At 53.7% G+C, this 19444-nt stretch overlaps 1 protein-coding gene across 1 annotated transcript in view; it reads left to right on the top strand.

Annotated features, from left to right (window-relative positions):
* Positions 1-417: 417 nt before the first annotated feature.
* The window catches only part of LOC144954525 (rap guanine nucleotide exchange factor 1-like), a gene marked incomplete at both ends in the record, with an annotated part of 40940 nt that continues 21913 nt past the window's right edge, over positions 418-19444 (top strand). Inside the window, 7 exon segments of the mRNA XM_078884997.1 lie at positions 418-438; positions 526-689; positions 5765-6011; positions 6536-6624; positions 12154-12387; positions 14469-14598; positions 18600-18918. Coding sequence (XP_078741123.1) covers positions 418-438; positions 526-689; positions 5765-6011; positions 6536-6624; positions 12154-12387; positions 14469-14598; positions 18600-18918 — 1204 coding nt within the window.

The following is a 19444-nucleotide window of genomic DNA, read 5'->3' as shown; positions in this document are numbered from 1 at the left end:
TGTGAGCAAGTGTGAAGGGGGTGAGTGGGGTGAGGGGGGTGAGGGGGGTGAGTGGGGTGAGGGGGGGGGGGTGAGCGGGGTGAGGGGGGGGGGTGAGCAGGGGGGGGGGTGAGCAGGGGGGGGGTGAGGGGGGTGAGGGGGGGGGTGAGCAGGGGGGGGGGGGTGAGCGGGGTGAGGGGGGGGGTGAGCAGGGGGGGGGGGTGAGGGGGGGTGAGGGGGGGGGTGAGCGGGGTGAGGGGGGGGGTGAGTGAGTGTGAAGGGGGTGAGTGGGGTGAGGGGGGTGAGTGAGCGTGTGGGCGTGAGGGGGGGGTGGGGGGCACCGATGTGACGCGCCTACCTCGCCGCTCACCTCGCCGCTCACCCTCACCCCTCACCCCTGACCCCTCACCCCTGACCCCTCACCCCTCACCCTCGCAGGGCGTGGCGAAGCTGCAGGAGGTTGAGAAGGATGTGGTGAACGCCCTGCGCTACCTCACCCCTCACCCCTCACCCCTCACCCCTGACCCCTGACCCCTCGCCCTGCAGGGCGTGGCGAAGCTGCAGGAGGTTGAGAAGGATGTGGTGAACGCCCTGCGCTACCTCAAGACGGTGGTGGACAAGAGCGTCATGGAGCTGCTGCCCGGCTCGGCCAGCCGTGTGCTGGACGCCGTGCTCGCTCTCGTGCAGGCCGCCAGCCACAACCCCCAGAGGTGGGGGCGGGGGGGCGCGGGGGGTGGGGTGGGGGGGTGGGGGGGGTGGGGGTGGGGGGCGGGGGGGGTGGGGGGGGTGGGGGTGGGGTGGGGGGGTGGTGGGGAGGGGCGCCCTCTGGGAGCAAGGGGTCACAGGCCGCCAGCCACAACCCCCAGAGGTGGGGGCGGGGGGGTGGGGGGGGTGGGGGTGGGGTGGGGGCGGGGGGGGGGGTGGGTGGGGTGGGGTGGTGGGGGTTGGTGGGGGGGAGGGGTGCCCTCTGGGAGCAAGGGGTCGCAGGCCGCCAGCCACAACCCCCAGAGGTGGGGGCGGGGGGGTGGGGGGGGCGGGGGGGGTGGGGGTGGGGTGAGGGTGGGGGTGGGGGGGTGGTGGGGAGGGGCGCCCTCTGGGAGCAAGGGGTCACAGGCCGGGCCAACCACAACCCCCAGAGGTGGGGGCGGGGGGGCGGGGGGTGGGGGGGGCGGGGGGGGTGGGGGGGGTGGTGGTCGACAGGAGGGTTGGTGGGGAGGGTCAGCGGCCGTGTGTGTGACACTGTGTGTGTGTGGGGAGCGGTAGTGTAGCGGTCAGCGCGCTGCGCTACGAACCCGGCGACACGGGTTCGATTCCCGCTCACGGCCAACACCAGTGACGATTATCTGAACCGGTCCTGGGCCTCCCCTAGGTCGACTCGGCCTCAAATGAGTACCTGGTGCAGGGTGTGTAAACATCGCCACTGGGGAGACAAAGGCGGTCGGGCGTGGTGCTGGCCACCCACCCCCTCGTGTGCCGTTCCGGCCTTCACAGGTGCTCGCTAACAGCACTTGCCCCTACAGTCTGTTAAGGCTACACGGGGGATCTTTATCTTTGTGTGTGTGTGACACTGTGTGTGTGTGTGAAACTGTGTGTGTGTGACACTGTGTGTGCGATACTGTGTGTGTGAGACACTGTGTGTGTGTGTGCGACACTGTGTGTGTGTGTGACACTGTGTGTGTGTGTGTGACACTGTGTGTGTGTGACACTGTGTGTGCGACACTGTGTGTGTGAGACACTGTGTGTGTGTGTGTGACACTGTGTGTGTGTGTGACACTGTGTGTGTGTGTGTGAGACACTGTGTGTGTGTGTGTGTGCGACACTGTGTGTGTGACACTGTGTGTGTGTGTGTGTGACACTGTGTGTGTGTGTGTGAGACACTGTGTGTGTGTGTGACACTGTGTGTGTGTGTGACACTGTGTGTGTGTGTGTGAGACACTGTGTGTGTGTGTGTGTGCGACACTGTGTGTGTGACACTGTGTGTGTGTGCGACACTGTGTGTGTGTGTGTGTGTGAGACACTGTGTGTGTGTGTGTGTGTGACACTGTGTGTGTGAAACTGTGTGTGTGTGTGACACTGTGTGTGTGTGTGACACTGTGTGTGTGTGTGTGAGACACTGTGTGTGTGTGTGTGACACTGTGTGTGTGTGTGACACTGTGTGTGTGTGTGTGAGAGACACTGTGTGTGTGTGTGTGTGCGACACTGTGTGTGTGACACTGTGTGTGTGTGCGACACTGTGTGTGTGTGTGTGAGACACTGTGTGTGTGTGTGTGTGACACTGTGTGTGTGAAACTGTGTGTGTGTGTGACACTGTGTGTGTGTGTGACACTGTGTGTGTGTGTGTGAGACACTGTGTGTGTGTGTGTGACACTGTGTGTGTGAAACTGTGTGTGTGTGTGACACTGTGTGTGTGTGTGACACTGTGTGTGTGTGTGTGACACTGTGTGTGTGTGTGTGACACTGTGTGTGTGTGTGTGACACTGTGTGTGTGTGACACTGTGTGTGTGTGTGTGTGACACTGTGTGTGTGTGTATGACACTGTGTGTGTGTGACACTGTGTGTGTGACACTGTGTGTGTGTGTGTGACACTGTGTGTGTGTGTGTGACACTGTGTGTGTGTGACACTGTGTGTGTGTGACACTGTGTGTGTGTGTGACACTGTGTGTGTGTGTGACACTGTGTGTGTGTGTGTGTGACACTGTGTGTGTGTGTGACACTGTGTGTGTGTGACACTGTGTGTGTGTGTGTGACACTGTGTGTGTGTGTATGACACTGTGTGTGTGTGTGACACTGTGTGTGTGACACTGTGTGTGTGACACTGTGTGTGTGTGTGACACTGTGTGTGTGTGTGTGACACTGTGTGTGTGTGACACTGTGTGTGTGTGACACTGTGTGTGTGTGTGTGACACTGTGTGTGTGTGTATGACACTGTGTGTGTGTGACACTGTGTGTGTGACACTGTGTGTGTGACACTGTGTGTGTGTGTGACACTGTGTGTGTGTGTGTGACACTGTGTGTGTGTATGACACTGTGTGTGTGTGACACTGTGTGTGTGTGACACTGTGTGTGTGTGTGTGACACTGTGTGTGTGTGTGTGCGACACTGTGTGTGTGACACTGTGTGTGTGTGACATTGTGTGTGTGACAGACACTGTGTGTGTGTGTGTGACACTGTGTGTGTGTGTGACACTGTGTGTGTGTGTGTGACACTGTGTGTGTGTGTGTGTGTGACACTGTGTGTGTGTGTGACACTGTGTGTGTGTGTGACACTGTGTGTGTGTGTGTGTGACACTGTGTGTGTGTGACATTGTGTGTGTGACAGACACTGTGTGTGTGTGACACTGTGTGTGTGTGTGTGACACTGTGTGTGTGTGTGACACTGTGTGTGTGTGTGACACTGTGTGTGTGTGTGTGACACTGTGTGTGTGTGTGTGACACTGTGTGTGTGACACTGTGTGTGTGTGTGACACTGTGTGTGTGTGACACTGTGTGTGTGTGACACTGTGTGTGTGTGACACTGTGTGTGTGTGACACTGTGTGTGTGTGACACTGTGTGTGTGTGTGCGACACTGTGTGTGTGACACTGTGTGTGTGTGTGACATTGTGTGTGACAGACACTGTGTGTGTGTGCCACTGTGTGTGTGTGTGACAGACACTGTGTGTGTGACACTGTGTGTGTGTGTGTGTGACACTGTGTGTGTGACACTGTGTGTGTGACACTGTGTGTGTGTGACACTGTGTGTGTGACAGACACTGTGTGTGTGACACTGTGTGTGTGTGTGTGTGACACTGTGTGTGTGACACTGTGTGTGTGACACTGTGTGTGTGACCGGCTCCGGTTTAACTGCAGAGGTCTCACTCCGAATCAGTCGAGCGGCAATATATTTTCATCGGTTGCGTAACGCTGTGTGGAAGCTACCTGGTCTGTCGCTCCGCACGAAGCTTCAGGTCTTCTCGGCCACGGTCATTCCCTCCCTTCTCTACGCTTGCGAAACGTGGACCCCCCTAATGGAGCATCTTCGCCGGTTAGAAACATTTAGGCTGGCCTGCCTACGATCCATCCTGGGTTTAACCAGGCTGTATTGTGTGAGGAGCTCACAAATCCTTGAAAGATCTGGGCAAAGTCCCATTGGTGAGCTCCTCCGGTAGGCAAGGCTGCGTTGGCTGGGCCATGTAGCCCACATGCTCAATCACCGCATGCCTAAACAGCTTTTGTTCGGCCGGATCGAGGAGGCTAGACGGGCGCGGCACGGGCTAGAGAAGAGATGGAGTGATGTGGTACCGGAGGACGTGGAGCTGAGTGGACTTGCCGATGACTGGTACCAGCGGTGTCAAGATCGGCCTCTGTGGAGGAGGCTCGTGAAGGACGCTACTGGGCAGTTGGAGGCAGTCGCCCTCCAGCAACAACGGAGGACGGAGGAGCGACGCTCACAACAACGAGCGGAGTGCCGGGTGGCTAAAGCACAGCAAGTTGGCACAGTAGCGGGCACAGGTGGTGCATCAGCCAGTCATCTTGGTCATCTCGGTCAGTCGACCCGTGGCACCTGCTGGGTCAGCCCCGTGACCTCCTGCCAGCGGGCGTTGGACACTTCACGTGGCCTCAAGGTGCACATGGCCTGGCACAAGCGTCTTGGTGACGTCCCCAGCCACTTAGTTGCGAATGGCGGTTGTTGTTGTTGTTGTCTGTGTGTGTGTCTGTGTGTGTGTGTGTCTCTGTCTGTGTGTGTGTGTCTCTGCGTGTGTCTCTGTGTCTGTGTGTGTGTGTGTGTGTTTCTGTGTGTCTCTGTGTCTGTGTGTGTCTTTGTGTCTGTGTGTCTCTGTGTGTGTGTGTGTCTCTGCATGTGTCTCTGTGTCTGCGTGTGTCTCTGTCTGTGTGTGTGTGTCTCTGTCTGTGTGTGTGTGTGTCTGTGTGTGTGTCTCTGCGTGTGTGTGTGTGTCTGTGTGTGTGTCTCTGCGTGTGTCTCTGTGTCTGTGTGTGTGTCTCTGCGTGTGTCTCTGTGTCTGTGTGTGTGTCTGCGTGTGTATCTGTGTCTGTGTGTGTCTCTGCGTGTGTCTCTGTGTCTGTGTGTGTGTCTGTGTGTGTCTGTGTCTCTGTGTCTGTGTGTGTGTGTCTCTGTGTGTGTCTGTGTCTGTATGTGTGTCTCTGTGTGTGTCTCTGTGTGTGTCTCTGTGTCTGTGTGTCTCTGTGTCTGTGTGTGTGTGTCTCTGCGTGTGTCTCTGTGTCTGTGTGTGTGTCTTTGTGTGTGTGTGTCTTTGTGTGTGTGTTTCTGTGTGTCTCTGTGTCTTTGTGTCTGTGTGTCTCTGCGTGTGTCTCTGCGTGTGTCTCTGTGTCTGTGTGTGCGTGTGTCTGTGTGTGTCTCTGTGTCTGTGTGTGTCTCTGTGTCTGTGTGTCTCTGTGTCTCTGCGCGCGTGTCTCTGTGTCTGTGTGTCTCTGTGTCTCTGCGCGCGCGTCTCTCTGTCTCGGCGTGCGTCTTCTTCGGCGTCGCTCGCCAACGGGGGCAGCACTTGCCCCCCAGCGGCCTGTTAATCCTACACGGCGGAACCTTTGTCTTTGCCTGTGGTGTAGACAGCAGCCAGCTGAGCCCCCCCCCATCTGCCTAGCCAGCCGCCCGTTGTGACCTCAATTCCTGACTCCCCCCCCCACCACCCCCCCACCACCCCCCACCCCCCCACTACCCCCCACCACCCCCCACCACCCCCCCACCTCCCCCCCCCCCACCACCCCCCCACCACTCCCCCACCTCCCCCCCCCCACCACCCCCCACCACCCCCCACCACCCCCACCGTAGCTCAGCGATGGTCTCCTGCCACAGCCAAATCCACCAGAGTCTCGCCAACCTCATCCGCTGGGCCGACCGGGCCCTGCTGGAGGATGAGGGGGGCTCGCCCCCCCCCCAGGGGGAGGGGTCCCCCCAGAGCCCCTCCCCCTCGTGCCCCCCCCCGCCGCCACCGCCGCAGGACAGCGGCCCCCCCTCGCACCAGGACAACCGCGTCACGGCCAGCGCCCTCATCAAGGCCGTGCTGGACGGGGTCAAGGTGAGGAGGGGCTGGGGGCGGGGGGGGGGGGTGGAGGGGGGGAGGGGGAGGTGAGTGGGGGTGAGTGGGGGTGAGTGAGCGGGGGGTGTCAGGGTGGTGTGGTGCGGTGTAGTGCGGTGTGGTGAGTGTGGGGGAGGGGTGAGGTGAGTGTGGGGGGGGGGCGGTGCGGTGTGGAGCGGTGTGGTGCGGTGTGATGTGGTGCGGTGTGCGCGTCCCTGTGTGTGCCGTGGTGCGGTGTGTTGGTGTGGTGCGGTGTGGTGCCGTCGTGTGCTGATGTGTGGTGGTGCGTTGTCGTGGTGGTGCGGTGGTGGTGCGTTGTCGTGGTGGTGGTGGTGCGGTGGTGGTGCGTTGTCGTGGTGGTGCGGTGCCTTGGTGTGGTGCCGTGGTGCCGTCGTGCGCTGATGTGCGGTGCTGCGTTGTCGTGGTGGTGGTGTGGTGGTGGTGCGGTGGTGGTGCGGTGGTGGTGCGGTGGTGGTGCGGTGGTGGTGCGGTGGTGGTGCGGTGGTGGTGCGGTGGTGGTGCAGGAACTGGTGAAGCTGTCTGTGGAGAAGCTGGAGCAGCCAACGCCAGGAGCCCCCACAAAACTCACAGCCCCTCCCCCAAGCCCCGACGGGTCAGAGCCCCCCCCCACACCCCTGACCTCCACCCCCCCCCCCCGGACACTTGTACCCCCCCCCCCCCCCCCACTTTCCCCCCCACCCCCCCCCCACACTCACCCCATCGCCCCCCACTCTTCCGCCCACTTCTCCCCCCCCGCCACTCCCCCCCACACTCACCCCAGGGCCCCCACCCCTCCGCCCACCCCCCCACTCCCCCCACTCCCCCCCCCACCCTCCCCCGCCCCCCCCCACCCTCCCATCCTCCGCTTGTTGTGGTTGTTGCGGTGGTTGTGGTAATGTAGCTGATTGTTGTTGCGGTGTTTGTACTGTCTGTGACGGTGGTTGTGGTAATGTAGCTGATTGTTGTTGTAGTTGTGGCAACGGTTGTTGTGGTTGGTTGTTGTGTTTGTGACGGTGGTTGTGGTAATGTAGCTGATTGTTGTGGCAGTGGTCGTGGCGGTGGTTGTTGTGGTGGTTGTTGTGTTTGTGACGGTGGTTGTGGTAATGTATCCGATTGTTGTTCTGGTTGTGGTGTCGGTTGTGGCAGTGATTGTGGAAATGTAGCTGATTGTTGTTGTGGCGGTGGTTGTTGTGGTGGTTGTTGTGGTGGTTGTGGTCGTTGTGGTGGTTGTGGTAATGTAGCTGATTGTGGTTGTTGCGGCGGTTGTGGCGGTGGTTGTGGTAATTTAGCTGATTGTGGTTGTGGCGGAAGTTGTGGCGGTGGTTGTGGTAATGTAGCTGATTGTGGTTGTGGTGTCGGTTGTGGCGGTGATTGTGGTAATGTAGCTGATTGTGGTTGTTGCGGTGGTTGTGGTAATTTAGCTGATTGTCGTTGTGGTGTCGGTTGTGGCGGTGGTTGTGGTAACGTAGCTGATTGTGGTGTCGGTTGTGGCGGTGATTGTGTTAATGTATCTGATTGTCATTGTGGTGTCGGTTGTGGCGGTGGTTGTGGTAACATAGCTGATTGTGGTTGTGGTGTCAGTTGTGGCGGTGATTGTGTTAATGTATCTGATTGTCGTTGTGGTGTCGGTTGTGGCGGTGGTTGTGGTAATGTAGCTGATTGTGGTTGTTGCGGCGGTTGTGGCGGTGGTTGTGGTAATGTAGCTGATTGTCGTTGTGGTGTCGGTTGTGGCGGTGGTTGTGGTAATGTATCTAATTGTGGTTGTTGCGGTGGTTGTGTTAATGTATCTAATTGTGGTTGTTGCGGCGGTTGTGTTAATGTATCTAATTGTGGTTGTTGCGGTGGTTGTGTTAATGTATCTAATTGTGGTTGTTGCGGTGGTTGTGTTAATGTATCTAATTGTGGTTGTTGCGGTGGTTGTGGTAATGTATCTAATTGTGGTTGTTGCGGTGGTTGTGGTAATGTATCTAATTGTGGTTGTTGCGGTGGTTGTGGTAATGTATCTAATTGTGGATGTTGCGGTGGTTGTGTTAATGTATCTAATTGTGGTTGTTGCGGTGGTTGTGTTAATGTATCTAATTGTGGTTGTTGCGGTGGTTGTGTTAATGTATCTAATTGTGGTTGTTGCGGTGGTTGTGGTAATGTATCTAATTGTGGTTGTTGCGGTGGTTGTGGTAATGTATCTAATTGTGGTTGTTGCGGTGGTTGTGTTAATGTATCTAATTGTGGTTGTTGCGGTGATTGTGTTAATGTATCTAATTGTGGTTGTTGTGGTGATTGTGTTAATGTATCTGATTGTGGTTGTTGCGGTGGTTGTGTTAATGTATCTAATTGTGGTTGTTGCGGTGGTTGTGTTAATGTATCTAATTGTGGTTGTTGCGGTGGTTGTGTTAATGTATCTAATTGTGGTTGTTGCGGTGGTTGTGTTAATGTATCTAATTGTGGTTGTTGCGGCGGTTGTGTTAATGTATCTAATTGTGGTTGTTGCGGTGGTTGTGTTAATGTATCTAATTGTGGTTGTTGCGGTGGTTGTGTTAATGTATCTAATTGTGGTTGTTGCGGTGGTTGTGTTAATGTATCTAATTGTGGTTGTTGCGGTGGTTGTGTTAATGTATCTAATTGTGGTTGTTGCGGCGGTTGTGTTAATGTATCTAATTGTGGTTGTTGCGGTGGTTGTGTTAATGTAGCTAATTGTGGTTGTTGCGGCGGTTGTGTTAATGTATCTAATTGTGGTTGTTGCGGCGGTTGTGTTAATGTATCTAATTGTGGTTGTTGCGGTGGTTGTGTTAATGTATCTAATTGTGGTTGTTGCGGTGGTTGTGTTAATGTATCTAATTGTGGTTGTTGCGGTGGTTGTGTTAATGTATCTAATTGTGGTTGTTGCGGTGGTTGTGTTAATGTATCTAATTGTGGTTGTGGCGGTGGTTGTGGTAATGTATCTAATTGTGGTTGTTGCGGTGGTTGTGTTAATGTATCTAATTGTGGTTGTGGCGGTGGTTGTGGTAATGTATCTAATTGTGGTTGTTGCGGTGGTTGTGTTAATGTATCTAATTGTGGTTGTTGCGGTGGTTGTGGTAATGTATCTAATTGTGGTTGTGGCTGCGGTTGTGTTAATGTATCTAATTGTGGTTGTTGCGGTGGTTGTGTTAATGTATCTAATTGTGGTTGTTGCGGTGGTTGTGTTAATGTATCTAATTGTGGTTGTTGCGGTGGTTGTGTTAATGTATCTAATTGTGGTTGTTGCGGTGGTTGTGGTAATGTATCTAATTGTGGTTGTGGCGGTGGTTGTGTTAATGTATCTAATTGTGGTTGTTGCGGTGGTTGTGTTAATGTATCTAATTGTGGTTGTTGCGGCGGTTGTGTTAATGTATCTAATTGTGGTTGTTGCGGTGGTTGTGTTAATGTAGCTAATTGTGGTTGTTGCAGTGGTTGTGTTAATGTATCTAATTGTGGTTGTTGCGGCGGTTGTGTTAATGTAGCTAATTGTGGTTGTTTCGGTGGTTGTGTTAATGTAGCTAATTGTGGTTGTTGCGGCGGTTGTGTTAATGTATCTAATTGTGGTTGTTGCGGTGGTTGTGTTAATGTATCTAATTGTGGTTGTTGCGGTGGTTGTGTTAATGTAGCTAATTGTGGTTGTTGCGGTGGTTGTGTTAATGTAGCTGATTGTGGTTGTTGCGGCGGTTGTGTTAATGTATCTAATTGTGGTTGTTGCGGTGGTTGTGTTAATGTAGCTAATTGTGGTTGTTGCGGCGGTTGTGTTAATGTATCTAATTGTGGTTGTTGCGGCGGTTGTGTTAATGTATCTAATTGTGGTTGTTGCGGTGGTTGTGTTAATGTATCTAATTGTGGTTGTTGCGGTGGTTGTGTTAATGTATCTAATTGTGGTTGTTGCGGTGGTTGTGTTAATGTATCTAATTGTGGTTGTTGCGGTGGTTGTGTTAATGTATCTAATTGTGGTTGTGGCGGTGGTTGTGGTAATGTATCTAATTGTGGTTGTTGCGGTGGTTGTGTTAATGTATCTAATTGTGGTTGTGGCGGTGGTTGTGGTAATGTATCTAATTGTGGTTGTTGCGGCGGTTGTGTTAATGTATCTAATTGTGGTTGTTGCGGTGGTTGTGTTAATGTATCTAATTGTAGTTGTGGCGGTGGTTGTGTTAATGTATCTAATTGTGGTTGTTGCGGTGGTTGTGTTAATGTATCTAATTGTGGTTGTTGCGGTGGTTGTGTTAATGTATCTAATTGTGGTTGTTGCGGTGGTTGTGGTAATGTATCTAATTGTGGTTGTGGCTGCGGTTGTGTTAATGTATCTAATTGTGGTTGTTGCGGTGGTTGTGTTAATGTATCTAATTGTGGTTGTTGCGGTGGTTGTGTTAATGTATCTGATTGTGGTTGTTGCGGTGGTTGTGTTAATGTATCTGATTGTGGTTGTTGCGGTGGTTGTGTTAATGTATCTAATTGTGGTTGTTGCGGCGGTTGTGTTAATGTATCTAATTGTGGTTGTTGCGGTGGTTGTGTTAATGTATCTAATTGTGGTTGTTGCGGCGGTTGTGGTAATGTATCTAATTGTGGTTGTTGCGGCGGTTGTGTTAATGTATCTAATTGTGGTTGTTGCGGTGGTTGTGTTAATGTATCTAATTGTGGTTGTTGCGGTGGTTGTGTTAATGTATCTAATTGTGGTTGTTGCGGCGGTTGTGTTAATGTATCTAATTGTGGTTGTTGCGGTGGTTGTGTTAATGTAGCTAATTGTGGTTGTTGCGGCGGTTGTGTTAATGTATCTAATTGTGGTTGTTGCGGCGGTTGTGTTAATGTATCTAATTGTGGTTGTTGCGGTGGTTGTGTTAATGTATCTAATTGTGGTTGTTGCGGTGGTTGTGTTAATGTATCTAATTGTGGTTGTTGCGGTGGTTGTGTTAATGTATCTAATTGTGGTTGTTGCGGTGGTTGTGTTAATGTATCTAATTGTGGTTGTGGCGGTGGTTGTGGTAATGTATCTAATTGTGGTTGTTGCGGTGGTTGTGTTAATGTATCTAATTGTGGTTGTGGCGGTGGTTGTGGTAATGTATCTAATTGTGGTTGTTGCGGTGGTTGTGTTAATGTATCTAATTGTGGTTGTTGCGGTGGTTGTGGTAATGTATCTAATTGTGGTTGTGGCTGCGGTTGTGTTAATGTATCTAATTGTGGTTGTTGCGGTGGTTGTGTTAATGTATCTAATTGTGGTTGCTGCGGTGGTTGTGTTAATGTATCTAATTGTGGTTGTTGCGGTGGTTGTGTTAATGTATCTAATTGTGGTTGTTGCGGTGGTTGTGGTAATGTATCTAATTGTGGTTGTGGCGGTGGTTGTGTTAATGTATCTAATTGTGGTTGTTGCGGCGGTTGTGTTAATGTATCTAATTGTGGTTGTTGCGGTGGTTGTGTTAATGTATCTAATTGTGGTTGTTGCGGTGGTTGTGTTAATGTATCTAATTGTGGTTGTGGCGGTGGTTGTGTTAATGTATCTAATTGTGGTTGTTGCGGTGGTTGTGTTAATGTATCTAATTGTGGTTGTTGCGGTGGTTGTGTTAATGTATCTAATTGTGGTTGTTGCGGCGGTTGTGTTAATGTATCTAATTGTGGTTGTTGCGGTGATTGTGTTAATGTATCTAATTGTGGTTGTTGCGGTGGTTGTGTTAATGTATCTAATTGTGGTTGTTGCGGTGGTTGTGTTAATGTATCTAATTGTGGTTGTTGCGGCGGTTGTGTTAATGTATCTAATTGTGGTTGTTGCGGTGGTTGTGTTAATGTATCTAATTGTGGTTGTTGCGGTGGTTGTGGTAATGTATCTAATTGTGGTTGTGGCTGCGGTTGTGTTAATGTATCTAATTGTGGTTGTTGCGGTGGTTGTGTTAATGTATCTAATTGTGGTTGTTGCGGCGGTTGTGTTAATGTATCTGATTGTGGTTGTTGCGGTGGTTGTGTTAATGTATCTAATTGTGGTTGTTGCGGTGGTTGTGTTAATGTATCTAATTGTGGTTGTTGCGGCGGTTGTGTTAATGTATCTAATTGTGGTTGTTGCGGTGGTTGTGTTAATGTATCTAATTGTGGTTGTTGCGGCGGTTGTGGTAATGTAGCTAATTGTGGTTGTGGCTGCGGTTGTGGGCGGCAGGGAGCCAGCGGTGTCGCTCACCGCCCCGCGTCAGGAGCAGGAGGAGGAGGAGGAGGCGTCTCTCCAGGGGACGTCTCCCATGATGCTGCTCACCTCCCCTCGCCTCCTCCCCCTCGTGGGGGAGGGTGGGGGCGGCGGGCGGGGGGAGGAGCCCCCCACGACCCACGACCCCTCGGGTGCCCCCCCCAAGCCCCCGCTGCCCGACATCTGCATTTGCAGCGAGTCGCTCGGAGGGTGAGCGCTCACTCGCTCATCCACTCGCTCGCTCACTCACTCGCTCGCACACTCATTTGCTCATTCACACTCACACACTCTCACTCACACACTCGCCCACCCACTCACTCACACACCCACTCACTCACTCACACTCACTCACACACTCACTCACTCACACACTCGCTCACACACTCACTCACACACTCACTCACCCACTCGCTCACACACTCACTCACACACTCACTCACACACTCACTCACACTCACTTACACACTCACTCACACACTCGCCCACTCACACACCCACTCACTCTTCACACTCACTCACTCACTCTTCACACTCACTCACTCTTCACACTCACTCACACACTCACACACTCACTTACTCATTCACACTCACTCACTCACCACTCACTCACCCACTCAATCTCCCACTCACCCACTCACCCACTCACCCACTCACTCACCCACTCACCCACACACTCACTCACTCACTCTTTTACACTCACCCACTTACCCACTCACCCACTCACACACTCACTCACACACTCACTTACTCACCCACTTGCCCACTCACTCATTCACACTCACTCACTCCCCACTCACTCACTCACTCACCCACTCACCCACTCACTCACCCGCTCACTCACTCACACTCACTCACACACTCACCCACTCACTCACCCACTCACCCCCTCACCCACTCACTCACACTCACTCACTCACTCACTTACTCACCCACTCACTCCCCACTCACTCACCCACTCGCCCACTCACTCATTCACACTCACTCACTCCCCACTCACTCACTCACTCACTCACTCACCCACTCACCCACTCACTCACCCACTCACCCACTCACTCACTCACTCACCCACTCACCCACCACTCACTCACACACCCACTCACTCACTCCCCACTCACTCACCCACTCACTCACCCACTTACTCACCTACTCACTCGCCCACTCACTCACTCACTCACTCTTTTACACTCACCCACTCACACACTCGCTCACACACACACTCACTTACTCACTCCCCCACTCACTCATTCACCCACTCACCCACTCACTCACCCACTCACTTACTCACTCCCCACTCACTCACTCACTCACCCACCCACTCACTCAGTCACCCATTCACTCACTCACCCACTCACTCACTAACTCACCCACTCACGAACTCACTCACCCACTCACTAACTCACCCACTCACTCACTCACTCACCCACTCACTCACTCACTCACCCACTCACTCACTCACTCTCTCACACACTCACTCTCACTCACTCTCACTCACTCTCACACACCCACTCACTCACTCACTCACCCACTCACTCACTCACCCACTCACTCACTCACTCACACACTCACTCACTCACCCACTCACTCACTCACTCACCCACTCACTCACTCTCTCACACACTCACTCTCACTCACTCTCACACACCCACTCACTGATGTTGTTGATGATGGTGGTATTGGTGGTGATCGCCTTAATGACGGTGGTGTTGATGGTTATGTTGATGATGTTGGTGGTGATGTTGGTGGTGATGCTGTTGATGCTGTTGGTGATGGTGGTGATGGTGGTGATAGTGGTGTTGGTGGTGTTGGTGGTGATGCTGTTGGTGATGGTGGTGATGGTGGTGATGGTGGTGATGGTGGTGATGGTGGTGATGGTGGTGATGCTGTTGGTGATGGTGGTGATGGTGGTGATGGTGGTGGTGTTGGTGGTGATGCTGTTGGTGATGGTGGTGATGGTGGTGATGATGGTGATGATGGTGATGCTGGTGGTGATGGTGGTGATGGTGGTGGTGGTGGTGATGGTGGTGTTGGTGGTGATGATGGTGATGGTGGTGATGCTGTTGATGCTGTTGATGCTGTTGATGCTGTTGGTGATGGTGGTGATGGTGGTGATGATGGTGATGATGGTGATGCTGGTGGTGATGGTGGTGATGGTGGTGGTGGTGGTGATGGTGGTGTTGGTGGTGATGGTGGTGATGATGGTGATGGTGGTGATGCTGTTGATGCTGTTGATGCTGTTGGTGATGGTGGTGATGGCGTTGATGGTGGTGATGGTGGTGGTGATGGCGCTGTAGGCTCCCCCCGGCGCTGCCGCCAAAGAAGCGCGGCACGTCGCTGGTCTCGTCGCCCGCGACGCCCGTCGCGGTCGTGGCTCCCATGTGCCGCAGCTCCACCGGACACTGCCACCACCACCACCACCGCACGGTACCGTACACTCACCACCACCGCACACACACACTCACCACCACCACCACACACACACATTCACCACCACCACCACACACACTCACCAACATCACCATCATCAACGCCATCACCACCACCACCACACACTCACCACCACCGCGCACACACACACTCACCACCAACACCACACACTCACCACCACCACCACACACACTCACCAACATCACCATCATCAACGCCATCACCACCAACACCATACACACACTCACCACCACCGCGCACACACACACTCACCACCAACACCACACACTCACCACCACCACACACACACTCACTATCACCACCACACACACTCACCAACATCACCATCATCAACGCCATCACCACCACCACCACACACTCACCACCACCGCGCACACACACACTCACCACCAACACCACACACTCACCACCACCACCACACACACTCACCAACATCACCATCATCAACGCCATCACCACCAACACCACACACACACTCACCACCACACACACACACTCAACACCACCACCACACACACACACTCAACACCACCACACACACACTCACCAACATCGCCATCATCAACGCCACCATCATCAACGCCATCACCACCAACATCATTATCAACATCACTACCACCACCACACACACTCACCAACATCGCCATCATCAAAGCCACCATCATCAACGCCATCACCACCAACACCACACACACACTCACCACCACACACACACACACTCACCAACATCGCCATCATCAACGCCACCATCATCAACGCCATCACCACCAACACCACACACACACTCACCACCACCACACACACACACTCACCAACATCACCATCATCAACGCCACCATCATCAACGCCATCACCACCAACACCACACACACACTCAACACCACCACACACACACTCAACACCACCACCACACACACACACTCAACACCACCACCACACACACTCACCAACATCACCATCATCAACGCCATCACCACCAACACCACACACACACTCACCACCACACACACACACTCAACACCACCACCACACACACACACTCAACACCACACACACACACTCACCAACATCGCCATCATCAAAGCCACCATCATCAACGCCATCACCACCAACACCACACACACACTCACCACCACACACACACACACTCACCAACATCGCCATCATCAACGCCACCATCATCAACGCCATCACCACCAACACCACACACACACTCACCACCACCACACACACACACTCACCAACATCACCATCATCAACGCCACCATCATCAACGCCATCACCACCAACACCACACACACACTCAACACCACCACACACACACTCAACAACATCACCATCATCAACGCCACCATCATCAACGCCATCACCACCAACACCACACACACACTCACCACCACCACACACACACACTCACCAACATCACCATCATCAACGCCACCATCATCAACGCCATCACCACCAACACCACACACACACTCAACACCACCACACACACACTCAACAACATCACCATCATCAACGCCACCATCATCAACGCCATCACCACCAACACCACACACACACTCACCACCACCACACACACACACTCACCAACATCACCATCATCAACGCCACCATCATCAACGCCATCACCACCAACACCACACACACACACTCATCACCACCACACACACACACTCACCAACATCACCATCACCAACAACGCCATCACCACCAACACCACCACACACACTCACCACCACCACACACACTCACCACCACACACACTCACCACCACCACACACACTCACCACCACCACACACACTCACCACCACCACACACACTCACCACCACCACCACACACACACTCACCAACACCACACACACTCACCACCACCACCACACACACTCACCACCACCACACACACTCACCACCACCACCACACACACTCACCACCACACACTCACCACCACACTCACCACCACCACCACCACACACACTCACCACCACCACCACCACACACACTCACCACCACACACACTCACCACCACACACTCACCACCACACTCACCACCACCACCACCACACACACTCACCACCACCACCACCACACACACTCACCACCACACACACTCACCACCACCACTACCACACACACTCACCACCACCACCACACACACTCACCACCACACACTCACCACCACCACACACACATTCACCACCACCACACACACACTCACCAACATCACTATCATCAACGCCACCATCATCAACGCCATCACCACCAACACCACACACACACTCACCACCACCAACATCGCCATCATCAACGCCACCATCATCAACGCCATCACCACCAACACCACACACACACTCACCACCACCAACATCGCCATCATCAACGCCACCATCATCAACGCCATCACTACCAACACCACACACACACTCACCACCACCAACATCGCCATCATCAACGCCACCATCATCAACGCCATCACCACCAACACCACACACACACTCACCACCACCAACATCGCCATCATCAACGCCACCATCATTAACGCCATCACCACCAACACCACACACACACTCACCACCACCAACATCGCCATCATCAACGCCACCATCATCAACGCCATCACTACCAACACCACACACACACTCAACACCACACACACACACACTCACCAACATCACCATCATCAACGCCACCATCATCAACGCCATCACCACCAACACCACACACACACTCACCACCACCAACATCGCCATCATCAACGCCATCATCAACGCCATCACCACCAACACCACACACACACTCACCACCACCAACATCGCCATCATCAACGCCACCATCATCAACGCCATCACTACCAACACCACACACACACTCAACACCACACACACACACACTCACCAACATCACCATCATCAACGCCACCATCATCAACGCCATCACCACCAACACCACACACACACTCACCACCACCAACATCGCCATCATCAACGCCATCATCAACGCCATCACCACCAACACCACACACACACTCACCACCACCAACATCGCCATCATCAACGCCACCATCATTAACGCCATCACCACCAACACCACACACACACTCACCACCACCAACATCGCCATCATCAACGCCACCATCATCAACGCCATCACTACCAACACCACACACACACTCAACACCACACACACACACACTCACCAACATCACCATCATCAACGCCACCATCATCAACGCCATCACCACCAACACCACACACACACTCACCACCACCAACATCGCCATCATCAACGCCATCATCAACGCCATCACCACCAACACCACACACACACTCACCACCACCAACATCGCCATCATCAACGCCATCATCATTAACGCCATCACCACCAACACCACACACACACTCACCACCACCAACATCGCCATCATCAACGCCACCATCATCAACGCCATCACCACCAACACCACACACACACTCACCACCACCAACATCGCCATCATCAACGCCACCATCATCAACGCCATCACCACCAACACCACACACACACTCACCACCACCAACATCGCCATCATCAACGCCACCATCATCAACGCCATCACCACCAACACCACACACACACTCACCACCACCAACATCGCCATCATCAACGCCACCATCATCAACGCCATCACTACCAACACCACACACACACTCAACACCACACACACACACACTCACCAACATCACCATCATCAACGCCACCATCATCAACGCCATCACCACCAACACCACACACACACTCACCACCACCAACATCGCCATCATCAACGCCATCATCAACGCCATCACCACCAACACCACACACACACACACTCACCACCACCAACATCGCCATCATCAACGCCACCATCATCAACGCCATCACTACCAACACCCCCGTGTCTCTCTCCCCCCGTGCCCCCTTTCCCCTCCCCCCCCCCCCCCGCTCACCACCAGGAGGATGAGGGGGACACGGCGGAGGAGGACGACCCCGAGGGGGGGGGCGGCGTGGCCGCAAGGCGCCGTCTCTCGGGGGGCAGCCGCTCCTACGGAGGGGAGAGCCCCCCGCGCCTCTCCCCTCGCTCCTCCGTGTGCAAGCTGAGCCGCTCGGTCGAGCAGCTGCCCGCCGCCTTCCCCTCCTCCACCTCGTCGCCCTTCCCCGCCCATCTCGTCGCCGCGGCGACGGCGGCGGCTCTGTCGTCGTCGTCGCCGCCGATGGCGCGTCGGAGTGGCGGTCTGTACGACAGCCACAACGCCAGCAGCTCAGAGACACTCGGCAAGACGAGGAGCACCCCCCCCACCTCGTCACACCCACCTCGTCACACCCACCTCGTCACACCCACCTCGTCACACCCACCTCGTCACACCCATCCAATCACAAGCACTCAGTCACAACCAATTCGTCGCAAGCATCCAATCACAAACCACCTCGTCACAACCATCCAATCACAAGCCACCTCGTCACACCCATCCATTCACAAGCATCCAATCACAAACCACCTCGTCACAACCACCTCGTCACACCCATCCAATCACAACCATCCAATCACAAGCTCTCAATCACAACCAATTCGTCACAACCATCCAATCACAAACCACCTCGTCACAACCATCCAATCACAACCATCTCGTCACATGGGTATCCGTGTGAGTGTATGGGTCTCTATGAGTCTGTGAGTCTATGGGTCTCTGTGTGAGTGTATGGGTCTCTATGAGTCTGTGAGTCTATGGGTCTCTGTGTGAGTGTATGGGTCTCTATGAGTCTGTGAGTCTATGGGTATCCGTGTGAGTGTATGGGTCTC

Source organism: Lampetra fluviatilis, unplaced genomic scaffold (genome assembly GCF_964198595.1).
Source record: "Lampetra fluviatilis unplaced genomic scaffold, kcLamFluv1.1 SCAFFOLD_734, whole genome shotgun sequence".
NCBI lineage: Eukaryota > Metazoa > Chordata > Hyperoartia > Petromyzontiformes > Petromyzontidae > Lampetra > Lampetra fluviatilis.
The sequence above is the reverse complement of the archived record's forward strand: the minus strand, read 5'-3'. Positions and strand labels throughout refer to the sequence as shown.